Below are 27,929 nucleotides of genomic sequence, written 5' to 3' on the forward strand. Positions count from 1 at the left end.
CCTTGGCGCCAGCGGGACAGGCAACCCTTTCGACACCCATCACATGTCGCATGCAACCAGTAAATGCGAGTACAGCGATGTAGCGCTACTCAGCTGTTAGGTTCTCATTCATGATCAAATGATTTTCTGCACAAAGGAAAACACACATTTTGATTTTAATGATTGTTTTAATGATTTGAATGAATCTTTAGTAACAGGTGGAACTACCTCTAGCATGAATAACAGTGATTATATCTACCGTTAAAAGAACTGATCTAGCCGGCCGCTGTGGCCGAGCGGTTCTAGGCGCTTCAGTCTGGAACCGCGCGTCTCCTACAGTCGCAGGTTCGAATCCTGCCTCGGGAATGGATGTGTGTGATGTCCTAAGGTTAGTTTGTTTTAAGTAGTTCTAAGTTCTGGGGGACTGATGACCTCAGATATTAAGTCCGATAGTGCTCAGAGCAATTTTTGAACTGATCTAGGCCCGGGAGATGTAGTTCTAGATGTTTTGTAATACATCAGCCAGTTCCTCAACTGTTCCTGGCTTGGGATTTATGCACCTTAGCCTTCTACCCATGAAATCCCACTCATGTTCAATTCGGTTTAAGTAAGGCCTGTAGGTAGACCGTTTCATCGCTGGGATGCCTGCTGCGTCGAAACAATCTCAGACGACCTGGGTGATGTGACACTGAGCATTGCCCTGCATCAATATGAAGCACAGGCTAACTGCTGCAGCCTCTAGAATTACTTGCATCTGCATTATCTAATCCTGGTAGTCCTGGGCGTTCAGTGCTGGATGTGGTTCAACGAAAAGGGACGTATTTCTATTTAGCCTGATGCCTCCCCAAATTATGCCAGTTCCCCTCTCCCCCAAAATGTCGTCTGTGGGAAAACGATGTCTGGATGATTCCTCACCTCCACATTGCGACTCCAAAGCGGATCCTGCCATCATGTCCCTCTCTGGAGAAGTGTCACTCATTTGTGAAGAGCACGTGACGCCAGCCCCCATGCACATTTCCCGCAACCATAGCTGAATTGCCTGTGTAGACACCACTTGAACAGTAGCTAGTCAATCAGCTAGAAGCTGTAGAGCTGCTCATCACTCATGGACTAACTGCTGTCCAATAGTGTGATCGTCATGTGATGTACTGCAATGGTGGCAGATCTGACCTCAATGTCGCATAGTGAAGCCTGTCTACAAATTTTGTCGTAAAGCTGTTCCTACCATGCTCTGTGACATGCCTGGCACGTTTACAATGTATCACTGTGACTTAACATCTCCAGACAATGAACATGTTAGCTAATCTTGGTGCAAGACATCTGTCTCCATACCATAATTCTGTAAAACAAAACAAAGATTCCAATTCATCTGCACTGAGATGAGAGTCCTAACCATGCATGAAAGCAATGACGATAGCAGGAGACAGAAACACACCACACCATGCGAGAGCTGTCTGTAGAATGAGCTGATTGTTCATTAAATAAAGAGCTGAGTGCGCTATGCCTCTGCACTAACACTTGCTGGTTGCATCTGAAATTTGATGGGTGTCAGCCCCTATGAATTGATGAAGGTGTGTCTCTGTATAGGGACACTTTTAGAGTTCAAACTTTTTGTGTTCTGGGCAACTGCAGCTGTTGAAAGGCATGGTGTTAGAACTCCGCTTAGAGCTGGTAAAATTGTTGTTTATTAAAACACAACCGGTTTCATGGCTTAAAGCTGCATCATGAGGTGCAACCCACATGGTAAAAGGCAACGACAGTGTCACTACATTTTATAGATATTAAAACTAATAAAGGAACGTCTAAAAGATACTCACAACGGTAAAATGTCATAACCATATCCATCACTCCTAGCCAAAATTAATGTTCAGAGAATATCGTCAATGCTACGGCGAGCGAAACGAAAAGAAGACGTGCTTCATTTTTACTATGCGGAAAACACAGTAATTTGCATTGTGCCGTGACTGACCAAGTTAGCAATGACAATTTTTTAATCGCCAATCCGGCTCCTTTTTGAAAACTTTTAGCGTCCGCTCACCATAAAATATTTTCGCTTTTATTTTTAGATGCTGGCAAACTTTAAAGAATGGTGCACGCCTTCTTTGCCTTTTGCTCGCCATAGTGTTGACAATATTCTCTGAATAATAAATTTTGACTAGGAGCAATGGGTATGACTATGATCTTTTAATTCTGTGAGTATATTTGAGACATTCCATTGTTAATTTTAATATCCAAAAAATGTGTACTTTGCTTTTTACCGTGCGGGTTGTACGTGATGATGCAGCTTTAAACCGCGAAAGCGGTTGTGTTTTAACAAAAAAATACAGTTTTACTAGTTGTAAGCGGAATTCTTCCTAACATCATTTTTAATATGCTCCAAACGTAAGCTCTATCGAGGTCCTAGAGGGACCCTCTGCCACGTTATTCACGTGCGTATCAATATAACCGTCCCCTCCCCTCCCCCCCCCTTACCATCCCCTCCATGAGCACATGTAACTGTAGGATGCGAAAAATGAGGGGTGAAAAAGCTTAAAATCCTTTTCTAATTCAGATCACGTTCAGATTTCGTCAAATTGTTTTGAACAGTCCCTACGGGTTCCAGCCTGTATACCAGAGCAAAAATTGCGGTCACACTACACTCTATAGGGATGTGATTACATTCAACGAGGTTGCACCCGCACAATGTCCTTAAAGAAGGATTGAATCATCCAGCGGTTGTCAACTGTGTCAAAAGTTGTCTGTGAATACTTACGTAAAATATATGTGTAATATTCTATTATTTGATCATGCTAGCCTTTATTATGCTCAGTTGTGGTGGATGCGACTGGATGGGCAGTGCGTTTTTCACACGCTCTGTCTTCCTCTGCAGTTTCTTAGTCACTGTTGTTTTCGACACTTATCCTCATATCAGATACCTATCATCATTTTGTTGCTGCAGAATTGGAAGAAACTACCCAGTAACTTGTGTTTAATCCAAAACACTTTACACTGAAGAGGACAAAAATGAACTAACTTTCCTCTCAGCATATCCCAGCTGTCTTCCTTTTGTCCAATAGCGAACTAGTATCCCGCCACATTGTCAAAACTATCCTTATTTTCCTACCATCCCATCCATCCATATTATCTGCTAAACTAGCCCTATTACTTCTTGATCTGTTCAAGACCAATCAGCTTCTTCTCAAGATATGATTCCTTTTATACTGCTTCTGTACAAACGTAACAAGAAATTAGTTTCGTATTAATGAGACTGAATTTTCTGAAATACCATATATTATTATTTTTATTATTATTTTCAAAAGTAGCTGTACATACATAGTGGGTATAATGTATGCATCAAAATGAGAGTAAAGTGTTAGAGTTGTGTCTGAAATTGCTTTATTTCCGAGTTATGATGCATAACATCATTTGTGTTAGGCGTTACAGCATGGGACAGTACAGGCTTTTGGCGTGTCGTGTCCACGTGCATATCGACTGATGTTGCTTTGTACAACACTGATCGCCGGCCGGAGTGGCCGAGCGGTTCTAGGCACTACAGCCTGGAACCGCGCAACCGCTACGGTCGCAGGTTCGAATCCTGCCTCGGGCATGGATGTATGTAATGTCCTTAGGTTAGTTAGGTTTAAGTAGTTCTAAGTTCTAGGGGACTGATGACCTCAGAAGTGCTCAGAGCCATTTGAACCACTTGGAACAACACTGATCGGTTGATTCTGGCACGAAATACCTTTGCTTGATTTGCACCCATTTCGCCCGCAGAAGGTGCAGGATCTGACATCTGTCGACTACCGTAGACACAAGAATTTCTCTCAGTGGCTGCTCGAGCGCCATGCATGTGTGGGCACAGCAAAATCCTTGAGTAACTTTAATATGAAGATATCAACATGGTTTTGCAATGAACATTTGGCGTGGTATAGTGGACAATCAGTTACACGGAATGCAATGCATTCCATAGCGCCTGACCGGCAGTGTACCGACAGTTTCTGGGACACGAATTGAGTGCTTTGTGATGTTCCACCTCGCTACAGGAAACAAGTTACGGTTTTTGCATGACAGTGGTCCTGCAAATTTCAGACGGGGGCGAGAGAGTATCTCAGTGTCGTTTAATCCGATAAGTGGCTAGGTCGAGCAGGACTAGTTACTTGGCTCGCCAGATCTCCGGATCTTAGACCGCTGGACCTCTCCCTTTGGGGCCCTCTCAGTTACCTCGTGTATGTTGTTGCAAATGAAAATGGTTGCGCAATTGTGCAGAATGGGACGACCGGAGTTTGCAAGATTCCGAGAACGCAGAGCACGTCAATATCTTCGTCTATATGGACATCATTTTCAACATGTTCTGCAGCAGGTAGTTCTGCTGAATTTCGAGTTCCTTTCTTGACGTTGGTTTCTGAGAAGAATCAATATTGTGTTGTTTGTAGTGCACTTGTGATCCCTACCCTACTGCATAACTCGGAAATAAAGCAATTTCATACAAAACTTCATTTAACATTTTACGCTTATTTTGATTCATGCATTACACCCATGAAGTGTGTACATTTACTTTTGAATCGCCAAGAACCAATTTTGTGTTGCTTGTGGCGCACTTATATACCTTGGAAATGAAGCAATTTCATACAAAAATTTATTTAACATTTTACTCTTATTTTGATGGATACGTCATACCCATGTTCCGGGGTAATTGTACAGTAGATAGTTCTGCTGAATTTCGAGTTTTTTCGTGTCACTCTCACAATAAAATATTTTTGTGCCTTTGTGTGTTTTGTCACCCAACAGAGCAATGGAAATGACTTGTCTGCGAGATTATTCGACGATTGCTCCAAGATCCTGTGTTGTTCAAAGTGTACCAGAATATTTATTTATTCCGTCTAGCAATATTAGGGCCTCCTGTATTTATCCAGACATCCTTAGTGATTTAACAGTACAATATGTGCAGTACATGAGCAGCATACAGAGTGATCCAAAAGTAGCTGCACATGTTCTGACAGCAGTATGAAAACGAAATGCAAGAGAAAGTGAATTTGTGGCACTAATGAATGGAAGACGCTGCCGTGTACACACCTTGGGAGCTTCGCAGCTTTCTCCTCTGTCGCCTTTGACGCCGTCACGGCCGGGTATCCCGGGAGCTCCAGTGTTGCCCTTAGGTCCAGGAAATCCCTGTAACACAAAAGACAGTGAGACGACGACGTCACGGAGCTGCAGGACTTAGGACTAACTTCATCCACTTTTACTCTTTGAGTATAATGTTACAGGCAATCGAACTGTTGAGGTTGTACTGGTAATTTGACAGGCATTAATTCGGATTTAATTACTGACGGAGCCGATAGCACTGATGAAATGCAGGGTCCCTGTTCAGCAACATATTTTTCAGTGTGTTATTTTGCTTTACTATGAAATGTGAAGGTAACGTTTAACGAAATTGTATTTCACTGGTTTAAGCAGCAATATATCCAAAGCACTTTGATTGCTGCACCATTATCTGACCAAAATAATAAACATAAGCCACGACAATAAAGCTACCTGTCACAGTTGGCTTTAATCCGAACACTGTGGTTGAGATTGTAACCCTTATGAATATGAGTTGAAACTATAAATTAGCATAATCAGTCACATTTATTGTGTACTGTACCTGAGTTCTGCCAGATGACGAACTCAAGATTGAAAGTAGTTGCAGAATAATACAAATTAAAACTCGTTGCGGCTTATGGTGGCTGTTTACGAGAAAATGTATTTTATGAGAGTTGTGAAGCATGATTTTAAGAACATTTACTATACTTTTGATTACGTGTTTCAGATGATTATATGTCCATTTTTAGGTGGATTTGTATCATAAGTACGACTTTTGGGCAACATGTGGTACTCTGTTTCACGGGCCACGGGCTGCTTTTCCTGTCGTATTTACACCATATGCGCTATATACAGGGTGTTACAAAAAGGTACGGCCAAACTTTCAGGAAACATTCCTCACACACAAAGAAAGAAAATATGTTATGTGGACATGTGTCCGGAAAGGCTTACTTTCCATGTTAGAGCTCATTTTATTACTTCTCTTCAAATCACATTAATCATGGAATGGAAACACACAGCATCAGAACGTACCAGCGTGACTTCAAACACTTTGTTACAGGAAATGTTCAAAATGTCCTCCGTTAGCGAGGATACATGCATCCACCCTCCGTCGCAGGGAATCCCTGATGCGCTGATGCAGCCCTGGAGAATGGCGTATTGTATCACAGCCGTCCACAATACGAGCACGAAGAGTCTCTACATTTTGTACCGGGGTTGCGTAGACAAGAGCTTTCAAATGCCCCCATAAATGAAAGTCAAGAGGGTTGAGGTCAGGAGAGCGTGGAGGCCATGGAATTGGTCCGCCTCGACCAATCCATGGGTCACCTAATCTGTTGTTGAGAAGCGTACGAACACTTCGACTGAAATGTGCAGGAGCTCCGTCGTGCATGAACCACATGTTGTGTCGTTCTTGTAAAGGCACATGTTCTAGCAGCACAGGTAGAGTATCCCGTATGAAATCATGATAACGTGCTCCATTGAGCGTAGGTGGAAGAACATGGGGCCCAATCAAGACATCACCAACAATGCCTGCCCAAACGTTCACAGAAAATCTGTGTTGATGACGTGATTGCACAATTGCGTGCGGATTCTCGTCAGCCCACACATGTTGATTGTGAAAATTTACAATTTGATTACGTTGGAATGAAGCCTCATCCGCAAAGGGAACATTTGCACTGAAATGAGGATTGACACATTGTTGGATGAACCATTCGCAGAAGTGTACCTGTGGAAGCCAATCAGCTGCTGATGGTGCCTGCACACGCTGTACGTGTTACGGAAACAACTGGTTCTCCCGTAGCACTCTCCATACAGTGACGTGGTCAACGTTACCTTGTACAGCAGCAACTTCTCTGACGCTGACATTAGGGTTATCGTCAACTGCACGAAGAATTGCCTCGTCCATTGCAGGTGTCCTCGTCGTTCTAGGTCTTGCCCAGTCGCGAGTCATAGGCTGGAATGTTCCGTGTTCCCTAAGACGCCGATCAATTGCTTCGAACGTCTTCCTGTCGGGACACCTTCGTTCTGGAAATCTGTCTCGATACAAACGTGCCGCGCCACGGCTATTGCCCCGTGCTAATCCATACATCAAATGGGCATCTGCAACTCCGCATTTGTAAACATTTCACTGACTGCAAAACCACGTTCGTGATGAACACTAACCTGTTGATGCTACGTACTGATGTGCTTGATGCTAGTACTGTAGAGCAATGAGTCGCATGTCAACACAAGCACCGAAGTCAACATTACCTTCCTTCAATTGGGCCAACTGGCGGTGAATCGAGGAAGTACAGTACATACTGACGAAACTAAAATGAGCTCTAACATGGAAATTAAGCGTTCCCGGACACATGCCCACATAACATCTTTTCTTTATTTGTGTGTGAGGAAAGTTTCCTAAAATTTGACAGTACCTCTTTGTAACACCCTGTATAATCTCAGTTAAGAAAACATGGCGTATTAGAAGCGTCGTCAGTAACCTTTCTTCTAGGGCGTACAACAGCGTAAAAAGAAGTATATGCTTTTTAAGGATACTTATGAGAAGGTTAAATGTCCAAAAGATACAACTAAACTCGAATCTTCAAGCCCGTTTTTGTGTTCATCATTCCGAGACCACAAAGATCAGCCGTTTTACAAAGATACAAGAAAAGTTGGCAACTACACGTCTACCAAAAACGAAACATTTATTGACAATGGAGAACAAAATATATCGTAATTTACAATAAACGTGTAGCTCATTTACAGATATTGCAGATTCAGGATATTACGTATATTGTTGGTTACATGTACGATACCTGGAATTGTCTTCTTGTCTGATGTGCTGTTACTGTAGGTAGCGTGATGTACGTGGTAGGTAGGTGATAGAGATTTTCCCACTTTAAGAGTGATAGTCCATAGAGAAAATAGATAACTTGGCTCGCTGGTCAAAGCACTCCACACTGTTTGAAGGGAGACTACACATGAATCGTAGCTAGGTGACGCATTCCTGCATGAGCAGTCTGTCGGACGCATCTGAAATGTGGCACTGAACTTGGGAAATGGTCAGGTAGCTCAGTCAACGAAACCCAAGAAAAGGTGGAATAAGAGAAAATATTCATGTAGTCTCAAATATTTGTAGACTGATAGTAGGGAATTTTATGAACAACGTTCCAAATATCCCCACTGGAAAGCTGTGAGCGCGAGGGCGTGGGGGATGGGGGTCAGTGTGGGGAGTTTCGAGGTCACTTCTTTATGTTTTTCTTGGATAACTCCAAAACTGTTGATTATAGCAAAAATGTTTGTCAGTGCAACATTAAACTGCATTAAATTTCCTGTTCATTTCTTCTCTAGGACAAATAGCTCACACATTGCACAGGATGCAAAAATTGCAGGTTATTATAAAGTAGTATATTAATGGTAAAAAATTGCTGTTTGCTGTTAAATGAAGTGCGTTAAGAACAAATATTAAACGTGTGCTCTACGTCAAAGTGCAGGATCTTAAATAGGAGAGCTTTGTGTACTGCTCATCAGTATTCACCTGAAGATGGCAAGAACAGTCTGGGCTGAAATATCGTACCAGCAACTTACAGTCATCTGGCAGTACTCTCAAAATTTTATAGAATAGTCTTAAAACACATAACCAAGTCTTTATCAACGACTACACAGCAGAAAATTTTGGAGTACGAGATGGCTTCAGCAAGGGGAGAATGGAATTCTCATTATTGACTCACAGAGTATTTCAGACTTGTTTATCATGCCGTTCATCTCATAATGATTTCAATGACACACTGTTAAAATATTAAGTTTCCATAGTGGAGGCGAGAGCATATCACTTCCGTTGCATTGACACAGTTCACCTGTCCAAAAACACCAGTTAGTAGATATGCTTACATCTCTCCACAGCATTAACAAACGATTTCTGCTATTAATCACTGCGACTAATCGCAGTGTGACATCTACCGTAATAAGCCACGTAAACACCATTTTAATGCTGCTGAGGGATACTTGTTGTGAATTCGGTAACTATGATTTTAAACTGTGACTAATCGCAACTGAAAATCGCAGTTACCGAATGTTAGCATTCACAGACGTTACGGATATCGAAAAATCACAGTGCCAGTAGCCAGTACTTACGTCCATGCCGGGTGGCCCTGCTGGCCCCGTGGGTCCGGGCGGCCCCTGCGGTCCGGGCAGGCCGCGCCGCCCCCGCCGGCCGGGTGCGCCCTTGTCGCCCTTTAGCTGCGGCGCGCCGCCCTCCGCCACGGCCACAGCGCCCGGAGGCCCGGGCTCTCCTCGGGGACCGGCCTCTCCAGGGACGCCCGGCAGCCCGCGGTCCCCGCGGTCTCCCTTCGCTCCCGGAGGACCCTGCAACAGGTAGGTACACGTCACAGCAGCTTACACAATACATCACTTTCAATGTGCATTAGTAACTCCAAGGGAAAGACACTTTCATAGGACTTCATAACCTAGAAAATGCATTCAGCTACGTAAAATTGAACATGATACACTGGCAGAAAGAAATGCAGCACCCTCAAAGTTCACAGACACCAGGGTGTAATACACGTAGGTGACAAAAGTCATGGGATAGCAATATACTCTTATACAGATGGCGGTAGTATCGCATACGGAAGGTATAAAAGGGCAGTGAATTGGCGGAGCTGTCGTTCCACTCAGGTAATTCGTGTGAAAAGGTTTCCGATGTTATTACTGGCGCGAGACGGGAATTAACAGACTTTGAAGCCGGAATGGTAGTTGGAGCTGGATGCATGGGACATTCCATTTCGGAAATAGTTAGGGAATGCCATATTCTGAGATTGAAGATGCCAAGAGGGTGCCGAGAATACCGATTTGAGGCATTACCTCGCCCCACGGACAACGCAGTGGTTGACAGCCTTCACTTAACGACCGAGAGCAGCAGCGTTTGTATAGAGTTTTCAGTGCTAACAGACAAGCAACACTAAGTGAAATAAATGCACAAATCAATATGGAACGTACTACGAACGTGTCCGTTACGACAGTGTGAAGGAACCTGCGTCCTTGTGTAAAGGAAAAGGGTGTAAGTTAAATTCATTCTGAAAAAGAAACTACCTTTGAAAGTGGTTCCTTTTGCTAACGGTACGACATTGCCTACTCCGCTCATGACCATACCGATTGAACTCTAGACCACTGGGTCCGCAGCTCGTGGTCGTGCGGTAGCGTTCTCGCTTCCCGCGTCCGGGTTCCTGGGTTCGATTCCCGGCGGGGTCAGGGATTTTCTCTGCCTCGTGATGACTGAGTGTTGTGTGATGTCCTTAGGTTAGTTAGGTTTAAGTAGTTCTAGGGGACTGATGACCATAGCTGTTAAGTCCCATAGTGCTCAGAGCCATTTGAACCATTTTTTCTAGACGACTGGAAAACCGTGGCCTGGTCAGACGAGTCCTATTTTCAGAAGATAAGAGCTGATGGTAAGGTTCGAGTGTGGTTCAGATACTACGAAGCCGTTGACCCAAGTTGTCAAGCCTCTGTGTAAGCTGGTCGTGGACGCATAATGATGTGCACTGTGTTTACATGGAATGGACTGGATGTTGGCTACTTGGAGACCATTGTAGCTATTCAGGGATTTTTATGGGTGACAATGCGCCATGTCGCCGGGCCACAGTTGTTTGCTATCGGTTTTGAAGAATATTCTGGACATTTCGAGCCAATGGTTTGGACACCCAGCTCGCCCGATATGAATCCCACTGAACATTTAAGGGACATAATCGAAAGATTAGTTCGTGTAGAAAATCCTACAATGGAGACATTCGCAATTATTTACGGCTATAGACGCAACATGGGTTAATATTTCTGCGGGGAACGGCTTGTTGGGTCCATGCCACGTCAAGCTTCTGCACTACTCGAGCAAAAGCAGGTCCGACACGATATTAGGAGGTAGTCCATGACTTTTGCTACCTCCGTGTATCACTTTCATTATACGCAAGGAACACCAAGGAAAATACACTTTCATAGGACTACGTGACCTAGAAAAATAACTCAGCTATGTAAAATCGAGCAAAATACACTGCCGGAAAAAATGCAGCACCCTCAAGGACTGCGTTCAGTGGCATCAGGTTATAATATGTGCATACTGAAACGTTGTAGTGACGCTTGTGTGTGCACCCTCTATTTTTGTTCTCTGCAGACAGTAATTGCGTTGAGTTTAGGGATTAACTGATTGCAACATTCGTTCTAAGTTACAACCATACCCCACCGAGTAAGTATGCTTGCTGAACAATTGCAGCCATTTGAACGTGGTCGCATTGTGGACCTGCAGAAAGCTATACGGACTCATCGGCGGATTGCTGCACGTGTTGGACGTGATGTATCGGTGGTATGTGGCTGCTTCCAGCAGTGGTTTGTGGAACAGTTTCAAACCTGTTCAAAAATAGTTCAAATGGCTCTAAGCACTATGGGACTTAACATCTGAGGTCGTCAGTCCCCTAGACTTAGAACTACTTAAACCTAACTAACCTAAGGACATCACACACACCCATGCCCGAGGCAGGTTTCGAACCTGCGACCGTAGCAGCATCGCGGTTCCGGACTGAAGCGCCTAGAACCGCTCGGCTTCACCGGCTTCACCGGCTTCACACCTGTAAACCTGGTTCTGGGCGTCCGCATAGCACAGACGCAAAAGATTGCCGCACTGTTCGAGAAGCAGTGACCGACCAGACATCATCGAGGTTGGAAATTCTGGCACAGGTTGCACCCGATGTGTCACCGAGGATCATTGGGAACCGCTTGCTTGCAGCAGCCACCGACGTCATCGACACCACGACACCGTCAATCGCGGCTACACTGGTGTCGTGGAAGAGTTTACCGGAGAGTGTAATGGTGCTCTGTCGTCTTCAGTGATGAGAGTAGGTTCTGTATGCATACAAGTGATGGACGTACATGCGTACTGCGTAGAGCTAGAGAGCGGGCTGTTACGGAGTTCATTCGCTCACGACAGACAGGTGCTACCAGACCTTATGATGTGGTGGACCATCAGTTACAAGTCGGGGTCATATTACGTATTTCTGCAGGGGAAGGCAACCAGTGCCCACTGCATTGCATAGTTTATCTGCGTGCTACTACCATTTTCTCGGCATGAAGGCGATGTGGTTTTCAGCAGATTGGCTTGGTTCAAATGGCTCTGAGCACTATGGGACTCAACTGCTGAGGTCATTAGTCCCCTAGAACTTAGAACTAGTTGAACCTAGGACATCACAAACATCCATGCCCGAGGCAGGATTCGAACCTGCGACCGTAGCGGTCTTGCGGTTCCAGACTGCAGCGCCTTTAACCGCACGGCCACTTCGGCCGGCTTTTCAGCAGATCTATGGACGTCAACATAAGGCTGCTGCCACGCAACTGCACTGGCCAGCAAGAGCACCAGATCTCTCGCCAATTGAATGCATATGGGACATTGTGAAGTGCGAACTTACTCCTCCTCCAGAGCCTGCGAGAACCATTGCCCCATTGTAACAAAGGTGCAAGACGCTTGGGACCATTTACTGAAGGATGTCATTTGGCACCGTTAGCATCGTTTGCATGCGAGAATACACTCCTGCCGCCAGCGGGGGTTACACTGTCTACTGATACAACTGTTTGGGCACTCTTTTCTGTGAAATGTGTGTTTCCATGTGGTCTGAATTCGCCGTCGTATATTCCTACAGTGATGAACTACTCGTCACATCACTTGTCAATAAAATGACATTGTCTCTATGGGTTTTGCATTTTTTCCCGGCAGTGTACTTTGAATAAATTGTTCTCGATATTCCAGCTGCGTCAGGTGTTTGAAATGTTACGAGCTTTCGACCAAATTCTACTTGGCCGTTTTCAAGTGTAATGATGGGCTGCTGGTACGTCTTTATATACTCGGAGCTGCTGGCTGTGGTGTCACTGGTGCTCACAGCATCCCCATATATGGACATTCGTTGACTCTGCGCTCGCTGAGCCCGCTTCAATCTCGCGACTGGTGGATCCCAGGCCGCACTGAGCTGCAGGCCGTGTCGTCTAAGATATGTGGTCCTACTTTTCTCCGCAGCACAAACTGATTTTCCCCCTTGGAAGATCTATTAAAATGTTTTATTTACTTGTTTTAGCTGTGATGGTAAACAGGAGTACAGAAGCGTATTATCCAGGCATATTTGTGCGAACAAAAGCTTTGGTGTTTCGTTAATGTGTAGTTTCGCATGCTTCTCTGGTCTGTTTTCTGAGTGCGGAGAAATGTCAGCAAAGTTTTAATAATTTTGTAACGTTTCCCTCTTGTGGTTTATAATATGTGACTGATCTTCAGCATTTCCTCCTGGTTTTTCTTTCGAGTCCTACCAGCATTTTTTGAGCATGTGTTAAATGCCAGTGGCGTGCATACGAGTTTTCCATCGTTGTGAGTATGAGTAAGCGAGTGAACGTGACTGCGCGGTTTCTCTGAGCCGCCTTTATGTAGCGGTTGAAGATCCTTTCAGAAGAGTGACTTCTTATCACAACCGAATGCTCGTGAGCAGTGAGTCTACCGTACCGCTCCTGGCGTATTATTCCTGTACGGAGGCCACTTCGTAGTGAGTGGTCCTTTCCATTTTTTTTTCTGCACAGTTTGCCTCCTGAATGGTGAAAGTGCGGGTATGAGGGATCGTCCTTCTTATAGAAACTCTGAACGTGGTAACAGAAGGAAATACCAATGACAATAACATTTATTAAGCAAGATTTAAACCTGATGTTCTTGACAAAGATTGTATTGTAAATTCACCACACTGCAGAGAACTGAAGGAATGAGGAAGTGGCTTCTAAACATTTCAAAACATCAACATTTATTTGTTCTAGGAAATATATACATGTGAACATATCAGACAATACTTACAAGGGAATTACCAACTGGACCTCCTATTTTGAAGAGGAAAAGGCACACTTGTAAGATCTCAACCACAGCAACTGATCCCACGAGAAAACTTGGGCCATGACATGATGCTACGTAGTTATGACTCTCTGAAAGTATAACTTTTAAGCTTTCGCCCGCGCCGTTTGTTTCTTCTCGGCTCTGCCCTACTGCAGCCGCCTAACACCGGAGCGCGAATTACCGTACCCTGGAGTGACAACCACTATTGTCAGGACATTGAAGGCGAGGGAAGAGGAGGGAGACGTGGGCACATCCACCTAACGTGTTTTGAAATCTTGCTCGAGAACGCATGTTACTCTGCTAGAGAGACAGTAAGTAAAATGAGTGCGTAATATGTCACTCTCACGCACATACAAGGTGGTCCATTGATAGTGACCGGGCCAAATATCTCACGAAATAAGCATCAAACGAAAAAACTACACAGAACAAAACTCGTATAGCTTGAAGGGGGAAACCAGATAGCGCTATGGTTGGCCCGCTAGATGACGCTGCCATAGGTCAAACGGATATCAACTGCGTTTTTAAAAATAGGAACCTCAATTTTTATTACATATTCGTGTAGTACGTAAAGAAATATGAATGTTTTAGTTAGACCACTTTTTTCGCTTTGTTATACATGGCGCTGTAATAGTCACAAACGTATAAGTACGTGGTATCATGTAACATTCCGCCAGTGCGGACGGTATTTGCTTCGTGATACATTACCCGTGTTAAAATGGACCGTTTACCAATTGCGGAAAAGGTCGATATCGTGTTGATGTATGGCTATTGTGATCAAAATACCCATCGGACGTGTGCTGTGTATGCTGCTCGGTATCCTGGACGACATCATCCAAGTGTCCGAACCGTTCGCCGGATAGTTTCGATATTTAAGGAAACAGGAAGCGTTGTGCCACATGTGAAACGTCAACCACGACCTGCAACAAATGATGATGCCCAAGAAGGTGTTTTAGCTGCTGTCGCGGCTAATCCGCACATCAGTAGCAGACAAATTGCGCGAGAGTCGGGAATCTCAAAAACGTCGGTGTTGAGAATGCTACATCAACAACGAGTGCACCCGTACCATATTTCTATGCACCAGAAATTGCATGGCGACGACTTTGAACGCCGTGTGCAGTTCTGCCACTGTGCACAAGAGAAATTACGGGACGAAGGCAGATTTTTTGCACGCGTTCTATTTAGCGACGAAGCGTCATTCACCAACAGCGGTAACGCAAACCGGCATAATATGCATTATTGGGCAACGGAAAATCCACGATGGCTGCGACACGTGGAACATCAGCGACCTTGGCGGGTTAATGTTTGGTACGGCATTATGGGAGGAAGTATAATTGGCCCCCATTTTATCGATGGCAATCTAAATGGTGCAATGTATGCTGATTTCCTACGTAATGTTCTATCGACGTTACTACAAGATGTTTCACTGCATGACGGAATTGGCGATGTACTTCCAACATGATGGATGTCTGGCACATAGCTCGCGTGCGGTTGAAGCGGTATTGAATAGCATATTTCACGACAGGTGGATTGGTCGTCGAAGCACCATACCATGGTCCGCACGTTCACCGGATCTGACGTCCCCGGATTTCTTTCTGTGGTGAAAGTTGAAGGATATTTTCTATCGTGATCCACCGACAACGCCTGACAACATGCGTCAGCGCATTGTCAATGCATGTGCGAACATTACGGAAGGCGAACTACTCGCTGTTGAGAGGAATGTCGTTACACGTATCGCCAAATGCATTGAGGTTGACGGACATCATTTTGAACATTTATTGCATCAATGTGGTATTTACAGGTAATCACGCTGTAACAGCATGCGTTCTCAGAAATGATAAGTTCACAAAGGTACATGTATCACATTGGAACAACCGAAATAAAATGTTCAAACGTACCTACTTTCTGTATTTTAATTAAAAAAATGGTTCAAATGGCTCTGAGCACTATGGGACTTAAATTCTGAGGTCATCAGTCCCCTAGAACTTAGAACTACTTAAACCTAACTAACGTAAGGATATCACACACATCCATAGCCGAGGCAGGATACGAACCTGTGACCGCAGCGGTCGCGCGGTTCCCGACTGTAGCCCCTAGAATCTCTCGGCCACCCCGGCCGGCATTTTAATTTAAAATAAAACCTGCCTGTTACCAACTGTTCGTCTAAAATTGTGAGCCATATGTTTGTGACTATTACAGCGCCATCTATGACAAAGGGAAAAAAGTGGTCCAACTAAAACATTCATTTTTCTTTGCGTACGCCACGAATATGTAATAAAAATGGGGGTTCCTATTTAAAAAAAATGCAGTTGATATCCGTTTGACCTATGGCAGCGCCATCTAGCGGGTCAACCATAGCGCCATCTGGTTTCCCCCTTCAAGCTTGACAAGTTTCGTTCTTTGTAGTTTTTCGTTTGACGCTTATTTCGTGAGATATTTGGCCTGGTCACGATCAGTGGACGTCCAATACTACTTTAACAATATTCTCCTGTTGATATTCGGCAGCTATATAATAGCCTCAAAATCAAAATGAATAACAGCTTCACTTTAACAGTACCAGCGTTAAAATTCAATGGAAATAACACGCAACAGGGATTTTAATAATTAAATAGTGATACGCTACTTCTTTAATGACACACTCATTTCAGTGACATTCTCATTCGTTAGAATGCATTTATGAATCGCTACATAAAAAAGTTCGAAGTAGAAAGGTCTGCATCCAGCTACAGATTAGAAACTGAGCAATTTGACAGAATGAGCGAAGTATGCTACCAATGACAAAATAGTAATTCACAGAACCCGTTACTCATTCCACTGTGTAGCATTTCACGCTCAGGCATTAAGCGGCTGCAACGGAGAAATGCGTGTGACAAACATGAAGTGCGCTCGCAGGTATGAAAGCTGTGCGTTCAGGAGGTCGATGTCATAACTGCATACAATATGGCGCAAATCTCCTCACGAAGTCGAGTTGTGGGGCTGATATCTTGCAGGTGTGCTTCTTTCTCCTTAAAATATGAGGTCAAATTGGCGATATTGCCTTGTTAGAAGGTAGCTACATCCCCATTTACCTTACCCTTCGCGTCTAGATTTCCTTACGAATGTCAAATGACATGTATAACTTTTTTCTCCTTCAATAGAGCTGATGTTTTCGCTATTGAAACAATTTTCATTAAAATGTTTGTCATTTTTTTCATTTTCATGTATTTTCACTGTAGGGATTTTCTCTGTAAAAGAACTGTAAAATGTAAATAACTTTTTGCTTTCAAATCTGCATCTTTATCTACATGGCTACTCTGGAAATTACACTTAAGTGCCTGGCAGAGGGTTCATCGGACTACCTTCACACTAATTCTCTATTACTGCCCTCTTGGACTGATCACGGAAAAAGACGGACACCTTTATCTTTCCGTGAGAGCTCTGATTTCCCTTATTTTATTGCGATAATCGTTTTTCCCTACGTAGGTCGACAGCAACAAAATATTTTCGCATTTGGAGAAGAAAGCTGGCGATTGAAATTTCGTGAGAAGTAACGCCTTTGGTTTAATGACGTATCATGTCCGTTATGTGATATTCTGTATCTCTTGTGGAAGAACATTCATAAGAACAATAACAAGTCCTCATACAACCTTTCCAACCCGTCGTGAAATGCAAGCAAACAATAAAATAAAGATTAAGTGCACACATAGGCACCCAATCCGTTACTATAAAATTAGTGATTACGACAAAAATTGGTTGTAATTTCCAGTGTTAGACAACGTCACCATTTGTGTCTCTGTGCACACGCCATCTTTAGTATGCTATGGGTTTCAGAGCTCTGCTGTTGGCATGGAGGTAAGAATAGAGGGAGACGCCGTGACGTCACAGCTGCGAAGCTATGTGAAGCCGAGGGTAGCCATCTCAATCCGACCAAAACATTGCTGCTGTAAGCTTGTGTGCATAGGCTTGTCGCTCGCTTTTGGAAGGATTTTGCGCTATTATGGTGACTTGTGTGGTGTTCGGATGTACGAATCGTTCTGATTGTGATGCGAAATCGAAGGGAATAACATTTCATGTGTAAGTTGTCTCGTTAAGTGTGATTTTACAACTTCATTGTGAATGAACGTGTGCTACATCGGTACTTGTACTATAGCGTGTTTTTCTCCTGTATGATTTTAGATTTCCTAAAAATGAAAGTCGGAAAGCTCTGTGGGAGAATGCCGTGAGGAGGAAGAACTGGCGTGCGTCTAAGTGGAGCACTATATGTTCTCAGCATTTCCGAGAAGAGGACATAGACCGAACTTCCCTTTCATCAGTAAGGCTCCGAGAAAATGCTGTACCATCAGTTTTCCATACACACCCAAAACATTTGCAAAAGGTATGTTAATTCAAAGAATTAAATTCTTAGTTTTCAAGTTCACGTTTCAGTATAATACGTACGTATCGTCGATAATCGAAGTGTTGAGTAACTCACTTTGTCTTCATCATGTACCAAATTAAAAGCTAACACTACATTAACTGGCGTAAAGTATATGCCTAAACAGGACACTGTGTAGATTTGCCATTCTATGTACCGTATTTCAGTAAATATTGGTGGTAATGAACGGTGTTTCCCAGTAGTGTAACGTAAATGAAATGTTCCAGTACGTATTACAAACAAGATGTATTTATGGGGCTTTGGAGGGAGGGTATAGCTAACTTAGTTTTCAGTTTCTATTATTTAGTTTGTGATACACGTTTATTACTGAATTAACAAAATTGTATCGTTTACATTGAAGACTAGCTATTTGTAATATTACATTAAAAACTATTTTTAATCAGAAGAAACGCGGAATTTCGCCTTTACGAGATTTTATTTTAAACAAAAACTTTGAAACAACCAATCTGATAACGTTACATGCGTATGTGGTGCAATTAGCGACTATAATACACGCAGCGCTATAGCACACTGGCAATGTTTTGGTCAGAGTGTCATGGCAGCGAGCCACGCCCCCATGGCTTCAAAACGTAGTACGGCTGGGATACGTAGCGCCATCTCCCCTTATTCTTACCTCCATGGCTGTTGGCGTAGTCAGCCGATTACTGACGTCACTAACTCACTTATGGTTTGGATGGCAGGTGTGTAATCCACGTTTCCATATGCAACAGCAATTGACATAATGGCTGTTACAACAATGGCGCAGTGTGTGTTGTTTCTACACGCTTCTGTCAAAACTGTCGTGGCAATGTTCTCACTAGGACTGGGACTATTCATAGGGGACATTGGTTTTGTAATTTAGGTTATGGTATTCGAACTGAGCCAAGAATCCAGTAAAAAGAAGTGAAAGCACAAATATTGGATTTGGAAGTGGAATTTTTTGCGCACATAACACAGTGGCTTCACATAAAGTAATGGAAGTAGCCTTTGTAAGCGAAGACTCATACGTGAAACACTACCGGATAACGAAAGCTAATTTCGAGTAGTTGTAGAGCTGTGATTCAAGCTCTATTAAAAAATCCGACACTCATATGAAATATTCAGTTGTGGCTCAAGCAAAACTAGAAGTGACACTTCGATATTTTGTCAAAAGCACAATTTCGAAGTTTTTGTGTTGTATGTTGGATGCTTTCTACGATTCCCTAAAGACTCGTTTAAACCCTAATATTTTCACTCTTGAGTCCACATAAATTAAATACGACAAAATAATAAATTTATTCTATGCCTAATTTTGGACATATGCTTCGTGCAAGTGCACTAAATGTGATTGATTCCCTTTATTAAAAGCTACACTTAATATAAAATAGTACTGTTACCAGAAGACTTGTTACTTCCATTCTCCAATGCACTGGATAAATGTTTAAGGAACATTGAAGTTTCCAGTACTATAATATGATTGTCTGAATATGCTGCCAGTATTACACTAATTTTCATCGTTTTTAGAATAAAGTGAGCTGCTATGAAAGTACAAATAACGTTTCACTAATTAAATAATATTTACTTATTCACACAGAAATTTTATCCATGCAGTGTATAATAGCAACATCATATACTTTCACTGCATTAACCATTATCTGCAATGGCAAAATTTGTGCACCAAAGTCGCACCTCCTACTATTGTATTGTAGTAAAACATACTCAAAAAGACGAATTTTGGAGAGATTTTTAATGTGCTGTATTGCTGAAACTACATATTTTCGTAATATACAAGTACGAATATGAAATCAATCAGATTCAGTAAGTTATCTTCAGAGATGGCGGCCTCTTCTGGCGCTAATCGGTCGTGGGAGAAGGAAAGTGGCGTCTCAAAGTTAACGTGTTTTTTACTGTTGTGGCACTCGAGTGGCGCCACAGTTATTTGGGTGCTTCCACACGCAACTTCGATGACACCACTCGAGTGGCTGCCAGGGGCGTCATGTTTTTTGCACATGGAACCCGGCTTTACATGCTGGAAAGCTATGCTCAACCAACACGCATTGTCGATTTTGACCACAGTGTCATTCGTGTAAAACAAGCTTAAGTGAGTAAGAGAGGACATGAGGAGGGTGTGCACTGCGCACTGTGGAGTGTTGGTACTACGCACCTGTGCCCCAGGTGTGCCGGGCGGCCCTGCAGGTCCCTTGGCCCCTGCAGTGCCATTGTGACCGGGAGGGCCCCGCGCTCCAACTTCTCCTTTTGGACCAGGATCGCCACGGTCTCCCTTCGGTCCTGGAACTGAAAATTTAAAAGTGATTAATGGAAAATCAGATACAAATTAACGAAGAGGTTCTCAATAAAGGAACCCACTTTAGTTGGGTTGAATCAGGATGTTTATGTAAGTGTCACTTACACACTGTAACACATTAACATTTATTTATTTGGTGTTTTTCCTTGGTTGGGGACCCCAGTCACAATATACACTGAGGTGAAAAGTCATGGGATACACAAAAGTATAAAAGGGCACTGCATTGACGTGCCTGTCATTTGTACCGAGCTGATACACATGAAAAGGTAGGGTTTATGAGGGGAATTAACAGACATTCAGTTTCGGAAATCGTTAGGGAATTTAATATTCCGAGATCCATAGTTCCAAGAGTGTGCCGAGAATACCAGATATCAAATGTTCAAATGTGTGTGAAATCTTAAGGGACTTAACTACTAAGGTCATCAGTCCCTAAGCTTACACACTACTTAACCTAAATTATCCTAAGGACAAACACATACACCCATGCCCGAGGGAGGACTCGAACCTCCGCCGGGACCAGCTGTACAGTCCATGACTGCAGCGCCTCAGACCGCTCGACTAATCCTGCGCGGCATACCAGATATCAGGCATTACCTCTCACAAAAGATAACGCAGTGGCCGAAGGACTTCACTTAACGACTGAGAGCAGCGGCGTTTGCGCAGACTTGCCAGTGCTAACAGACAAGCAACACTGCGTGAAATAACGGCAGAAATCAAAGGGATGCCTGGCGAATGTATCCGTTAGGACAGTGCGACGAAATTTGGCGTTAATGGACTGTGGCAGCAGACGACCAACGTGAGTGCCTTTGCTAACAGCACGACATCACCTGCAGCGCCTCTCCTGGGCTCGTGACCATATCAGTTGTACACTAGACTGGAAAACCGTGGTTTGGTCAGATGAGTCCCGATTTCGGTTAGTAAGAACTGACGGCAGGGTTCGAGTGTGGAGCAGACCCCACAAAGCCATGGACCCAAGTTGTCAACAAGGCACTTTGGAAGCTGGCAGTGGCTCCATAATAGTGTGGGCTGTGATTACGTGGAATTGACTGAGCCCCTGGTGCAAGTGAACCGATGATCGACTGGAAATGATAATGTTCGGTGACATGGAGACCATTTGCAGTCATTAATGGAGTTCATGTTCCGAAACAACGATGTCATGTCCCCAGGCCACAACTGTTCGCGACTGGTTTGAAGAACATTCTGGACAATTCGAGTGAATTCTTTAGCCACTCAGATCGCCCGACATGAATCCCATCGAACATTTATGGGTATAATCGAGAAGTCAGTTAGTGCCCAACATCATCTAACGGCGGCTCTTTCGCTATTCTGGACTGCTGTAGAGGCTGTATGGCTCAATATTTCTGCAGGGGACTTCCAACGACTTGTTAAGTGCATGTCGCGCCCAGTTGAGGCACCACGCCGGGCAGGAGGAGGTCCAACACAGTATTAGGAGGTATGCCACGACTTTTGTTACCTCAGTGTACCTTCTGGATGAAATAATTGTCATCATTTCCGCCATTTGCCTGTAAGTTTTTTAAAATTATTTAGCTTTTCACAATCGCGATTTGGGCTGTAGAGTCTTTTTCAAGTGCAGTGGTGAAAAAGAGTCGTAAATGTCAGACACGTCTGAATGACACATCCTCGTTGAAATACACTACTGGCCGTTAAAATTGCTACACCACGAAGATGGCGAGCTACAGACGCGAAATTTAACCGACAGGAAGAAGATGCTGTGATATGCAAATGACTAGCTTTTCAGAGCATTCAGACAAGGCTGGCGCCGGTGGCGACACCTACAACGTGCTGACATGAGGAAAGTTTCCAACCGATTTCTCATGTACAAACAGCAGCTGACCGGCGTTGCCTGGTTAAACGTTGTTGTGATGCCTCGTGTAAGGAGGAGAAATGCTTACCGTCACGTTTCCGACTTTGATAAAGGTCGGATTGTAGCCTATCGCGATTGCGGTTTATCGTATCGCGACATTGCTGCTCACGTTGGTCGAGATCCAATGACTGTCAGCAGAATATGGAATCGGTGGGTTCAGGAGGGTAATACGGAACGCCGTGCTGGATCCCAACGGTCTCGTATCACTAGCAGTCGAGATGACAGGCATCTTATCCGCATGGCTGTAACGGATCGTGCAGCCACGTCTCGATCCCTTAGCCAACAGATGGGGACGTTTCCAAGACAACAACCATCTGCATGAACAGTTCGACGACGCTTGGAGCAGCGTGAACTATCAGCTCGGAGACCATGGCTGCGGTTACCCTTGACGCTGCATCGCAGACAGGAACGCCTGCGATGGTGTACTCAACGATGAACCTGGGTGCACGAATGGCAAAACGTCATTTTTTTCGGATGAATCCAGGTTCTGTTTACAACATCATGATGGTCGCATCCGTGTTTGGCGACATCGCGGTGAACGCACATTGGAAGCGTGTATTCGTCATCGCCATATTGGCGTATCACCTGGCGTGATGGTATGGGGTGCCACTGATTACACGTCTCGACACCTCTTGTTCGCTTTGACGGCACTTTGAACAGTGGTCGTTACATTTCAGATGTGTTACGACCCGTGGCTTTACCCTTCATTCGATCCCTTCGAAACCCTACATTTCAGCAGGAAAATGGACGACCTCATGTTGCAGGTCCTGTACAGGCCTCTCTGGATACAGAAAATGTTCGACTGCTGCCCTGGCCAGCACATTCTCCAGATCTCTCATCAATTGAAAACGTTTGGTCAATGGTGACCGAGCAACTGGCTCGTCACAATACGCCAGTCACTACTCTTGATGAACTGCGGTATCGTGTTGAAGCTGCATGGGGAGCTGTACCTACCTGTACACGCCATCCAAGCTCTGTTTGACTCAATGCCCAGGCGTATGAAGGCCGTTATTACGGTCAGAAGTGGTTGTTCTGGGTACTGATTTCTCAGGATCTATGCACCCAAATTGCGTGAAAATGTAATCACATGTCAGTTCTAGTATAATATATTTGTCCAATGAATAACCGTTTATCAAGTGCATTTCTTCTTGCTGTAGCAATTTTAATGGCCAGTACTGTATTACAAAACATATGTGGACATGTGTATGGGTCGCTTCATATTACTATCAGAGTGCGATTTTTTTTAAAAAAAAAGGTTACAGGTAACATAATGCGCGGCTGACTCGCTTTGACGTGCTCAGCTGCAGCAGTCCTTGCCGACACAGTGCTGGGGTAAGCATGAACCATGTCCGAACATGATTGTAATGGGCTGCGACTTGCCAGTTCGCAGCTGGCGTTGTTCTTAAGGCAATAAGCACGTATTTCCCAACGAAAAGATACTCATAAAGGGAAATAGAAAATTCCAGCAACAAATGATACAGATTAAATTGACCACATAGTAGTATCCAAAAGCCGGCCGGAGTGGCCGTGCGGTTCTAGGAGCTACAGTCTGGAGCCGAGCGACGGCTACGGTCGCAGGTTCGAATCCTGCCCCGGGCATTGATGTGTGTGATGTCCTTAGGTTAGTTAGGTTTAATTAGTTCTAGGTTCTAGGCGACTGATGACCTCAGAAGTTAAGTCGCATAGTGCTCAGAGCCATTTGAACCATTTGGTATCCAAAAGATGAGCAAATAACACTGAGTATGAACGTTTGTTGTGGGGAGCAAACTCAGAATTGGTCCACTACCTTGTGGCTGCAGAAATGAGGAAAAGGATTGCTATGACGTATAAACTATGAGAAAGCTGAAATGGATTTTTGAATAATTGGAAGATAAGGGTGCAGCTTTTGAATATCAGAATAAACTGAGATAGAATTCACAGGCAGTGGAGCACAGTAATCACACAGGCTAGAAACGGGAATGTATTAAGATTAATGTCATAACTGTAGCAGAGGATGTAGTGATATGGGAATCTGGAAGACTTAGAAATGAGGTGTGGTATCATGATGAATGTAAACAAGTGGTGCAAGATAAGAAAGAAGCAAGTTTAAAATGTCACCAACGAAATACGAGAATTAACGGGGCTATGTATTGAGAGGGAACAGTTTGTTCCATCTCATTACAATTAGTTTTTTTGCTGCATTACATTGAATATACTTTCAACATTTTTTTAGTTTAAACAGTGTGATATCTCGAGTGAAGAAGTGTACTATCTGTTTATTTAATTCAATTCATAATTACATAAATGCACTTCCTTTCCCTAATCCCACTACGTTGCCTTGGGTTGATTAAGTAGGGGTTTGTATTAAGAGTTCGTCTGTTGGTAGTGCCAAGGTAGAGGTGTGGTCACCCTGTAGGTCGGTTGGTGCCAACGTAAGCCTGGAGTAAAGACAGAGATGTTGCACCTGTTTGCCAGGGGTTAATGCGGGGTTGGTAACAGGTCCCCTTCCCCTCCATGTAAGGGAACGGCCGTTGAGAGCCGCCATGATAGTCACTCTTGGGGTAGCGACTGAACTGAGCGGACGGAATCGAGGGCAATCTCCGTCTTTGCTGCCAATTTTATCGTGGGATGAGGTATTATGTTTTATACTGTTACTAATCCGCTCTTTTCCAAGGATTGAAATAGTTAGCGTGTCGTTACGGCCATTCATTCTTTTTTTTTTTTTTTTTTTTTTTTTTTTTTTTTTTTTTTTTTTTAGAAATTTTGCCTTTACAATTAAAGTTTTCAGTTAGGGTTTCTTTTTCAGAGGCGAGCATGGGGGCTCGCGTTATCCCTTTATAGTGTTGCAATTACTTGGTGCCTTCAGCACACGAGAGCAGCAATAGCTCTAAAAAATTGTATAGTTTCACTTTCAGAAGCAGTATTTTTTTTTTTTTTTTTTTTGCAATGTTAAAGTAACCTGGGGCCTTACCCCACCTAGTTAACACGTGGTCGTAACGGCTGATGAGTAATTTGGATGACGATTCCGTGTGAAACCTGATAGGAGATACGTGTGTGACTTAAGGTTCTAAGCGTGTGACGTAAAATTTTTCTAGGCCATCTCATAAATTTTGTTCACGGTTCCTTTTTAACCCCCGTTTGCAAGCAGCACGTCCTAACTACTTTGATAAAGAATAGGTTGAGCGTGTGAATGATTGTATAGTATGGAAAGCAAGAACGAACAGAGGGGTGAGTACAAAGAAATTAGCTGTTGGTATCGGTCACCCACGTGGTGCAGAACTGCACTACCAGCGAGCTACCAGTTCGTTCTTGGAAATTAGTTAAGGTGAGGATGCTTATGTGTGCTGTTAACTGATCATTTGCGTGTGCTGTATTTCACAGGATGTTTTATTTTTTAAGAATTTGCTTTCTTTTGTTAATATGGGAGATGTTTGTGTCTGCTTTGTTCCCCAGTTTTTCCGCCAAAGAGAATTTTTGTTATTCGGTCCTAGTAGTAATCTTGGGTGCGAATTTCGATCACTGTCCCAGCAGACAGACCACAAGCGCAGCAACGTAGACCCATCCTCTTTCCCAGTACTTAAGTAGAAACGAGATGTCTATTAGTTTAAGCATCTTCAGTGCGAGACAAAACTAGAAGATATTTGACTTGACTTTGTTTGCTGCAATTATTAAATTTGTAAAGTTTTGGGGAATATAGATAATAAATGTCATATTAAGTTTGTAAAATTTCTGGGATCTAGACAATAAATGACCTATAAAATGGGTGTCATGGATTTAGTGGTCATTACAAACCCCAGTCCTGTGTCGAGAGCAATGTCATGAATTTAATGATCATTACAAACCCCAGTCCTGAATAGAGAGGAATGTTACCAACAAAGTGGTGCCCTTATAGATCATGATAGAGCGTGGCCTTTACTGACTTGCCCACTTGGTTGTTTGAGCCCTCCCCCGCGTTATCCGTTGCGCAATATTAACATAATAATCATCAGATCATTTAACTAAACGTTGGGCCGGCTCCTTAAATTCAATCCTTCCGAGCAATGTATCAAACGAGCAAGCACGTGTCAATGAGGCCACACTACCGGCACGCTCTAGTATAGAGAGAAGGAAACAGAGGAAGAGAGATACAAAAAGGTAACGATGCATAACTAAACAGAAGGAACCTTTCAGTATAACGAAAAGAGGATAGAAGCAGCAAGTGTACGCGGAAGAAAGAAAAGAGATGCCTTAAAAAGGCTTAAAAAAAGTACTTAATAGGAATGAGAATAGAAAGTTTTATAAGAAATTAAAAATACGAACACAAGGGTACAAACTTAATGTAATAGGCGGCAAGGAAGATGGATTCCTGCTGACAGGCATGTGGAAAGTGCTGGACGGACGGAGGGAATATTTTAAATAAAAGTTGGAGGAGACCATATCAATGTGAAACAACGCATATGCCCTGCTGTAGAACCATTAACAGAAGAGCCCACTCTTGTAGCAGTATAGAAAGTGGTGAATTATCAAAAATATCACAAATCTCCAGGAAATGATCGAATAACTGCCGAGCCGCTAAAGAGAGGCGGTATTACTTTAAACAAACGTATATATAAACTCATATTTTTAACTTCGAATCAAGAAAGTGTTCCAGAAGAATGGACTATATGCGTCCAAAACTGATCGTGAATACCACAGCACTGTATTGGTCTAGTCATACCACAGAACTTTAAAGTATGTCTACCATTATGTGGCCTGTAATCCTTGTTTTAATTAGCACTCAGATTGTAATATGAAACGACTCGTATACATTCCACGTATGTTTGTTTTTGACGACGATATGTAATTCAGATATAGGTATCTGATATTTACCGACTATTTTTCACAATTGAACTTGAAAATGGCTCTACAGCCGAAATCGCGGTAGTAAAAAAATAAATAATTTAAAAAGAAATTACATCAAATGGCGGCAATGATTTCAGTCATAAAAATCTGTTTTCTGCACAGCGATTATTGCCAGCCGTTATTCGGTGGATGGACGTTGTTGCCAGTCGTCTAGATACTGTGCTGAACCCTACATTCCATTAATTACAAACTAACAACTGTAATTACAACAGTGAAATGATACACAGTTGACGTAGTCACTCACAAGTTGTGTACATTGCGTTATTTGATAGTGCAACAATAACTGAAAGAGTGATAATCCTGTTAGTGTTTTCTGCAGCTTACTACTACTTAATACAAAGGTATAAACTATGGGGAAAAATTGAGTACATCTAGCTAAACTACAGAAAGAGTGAGAAAAAGTATAGATAATAAGAGCTATGGGTAGGTTCCCATCGCAGCAGCCAGGAATTGTGGCCTTGGAATTTGCAAGTCTCGATTCTACATTCCACGGCCAGTTGCCTACATTCTATTGCTTCAAGCGGTATTGCAGGTGAAGTTCAGCTTCTGAATATGTAGATCTTTTGTTAACCGTAAAGGGCTATTGTTAGCACTCACT

General features: G+C 43.3%; 1 protein-coding gene across 2 annotated transcripts in view; it reads right to left on the reverse strand.

The window, feature by feature from the left end:
• The window catches only part of LOC126473196 (collagen alpha-1(XVIII) chain-like), a 646,928-nt gene that overhangs the window by 54,136 nt on the left and 564,863 nt on the right, over positions 1 to 27,929 (reverse strand). For both annotated transcript variants that reach the window (XM_050100092.1, XM_050100091.1), the window contains exons 18-20: positions 20,446 to 20,576; positions 9,151 to 9,381; positions 5,032 to 5,127 (exon numbers count right to left, since the gene is read on the reverse strand). In XM_050100092.1, coding sequence (XP_049956049.1) covers positions 5,032 to 5,127; positions 9,151 to 9,381; positions 20,446 to 20,576 — 458 coding nt within the window. The remainder of the gene's footprint in view (positions 1 to 5,031; positions 5,128 to 9,150; positions 9,382 to 20,445; positions 20,577 to 27,929) is intronic.

The sequence above is a fragment of the Schistocerca serialis genome, chromosome 4 (assembly GCF_023864345.2).
Source record: "Schistocerca serialis cubense isolate TAMUIC-IGC-003099 chromosome 4, iqSchSeri2.2, whole genome shotgun sequence".
Taxonomy (NCBI): Eukaryota; Metazoa; Arthropoda; class Insecta; order Orthoptera; family Acrididae; genus Schistocerca; species Schistocerca serialis.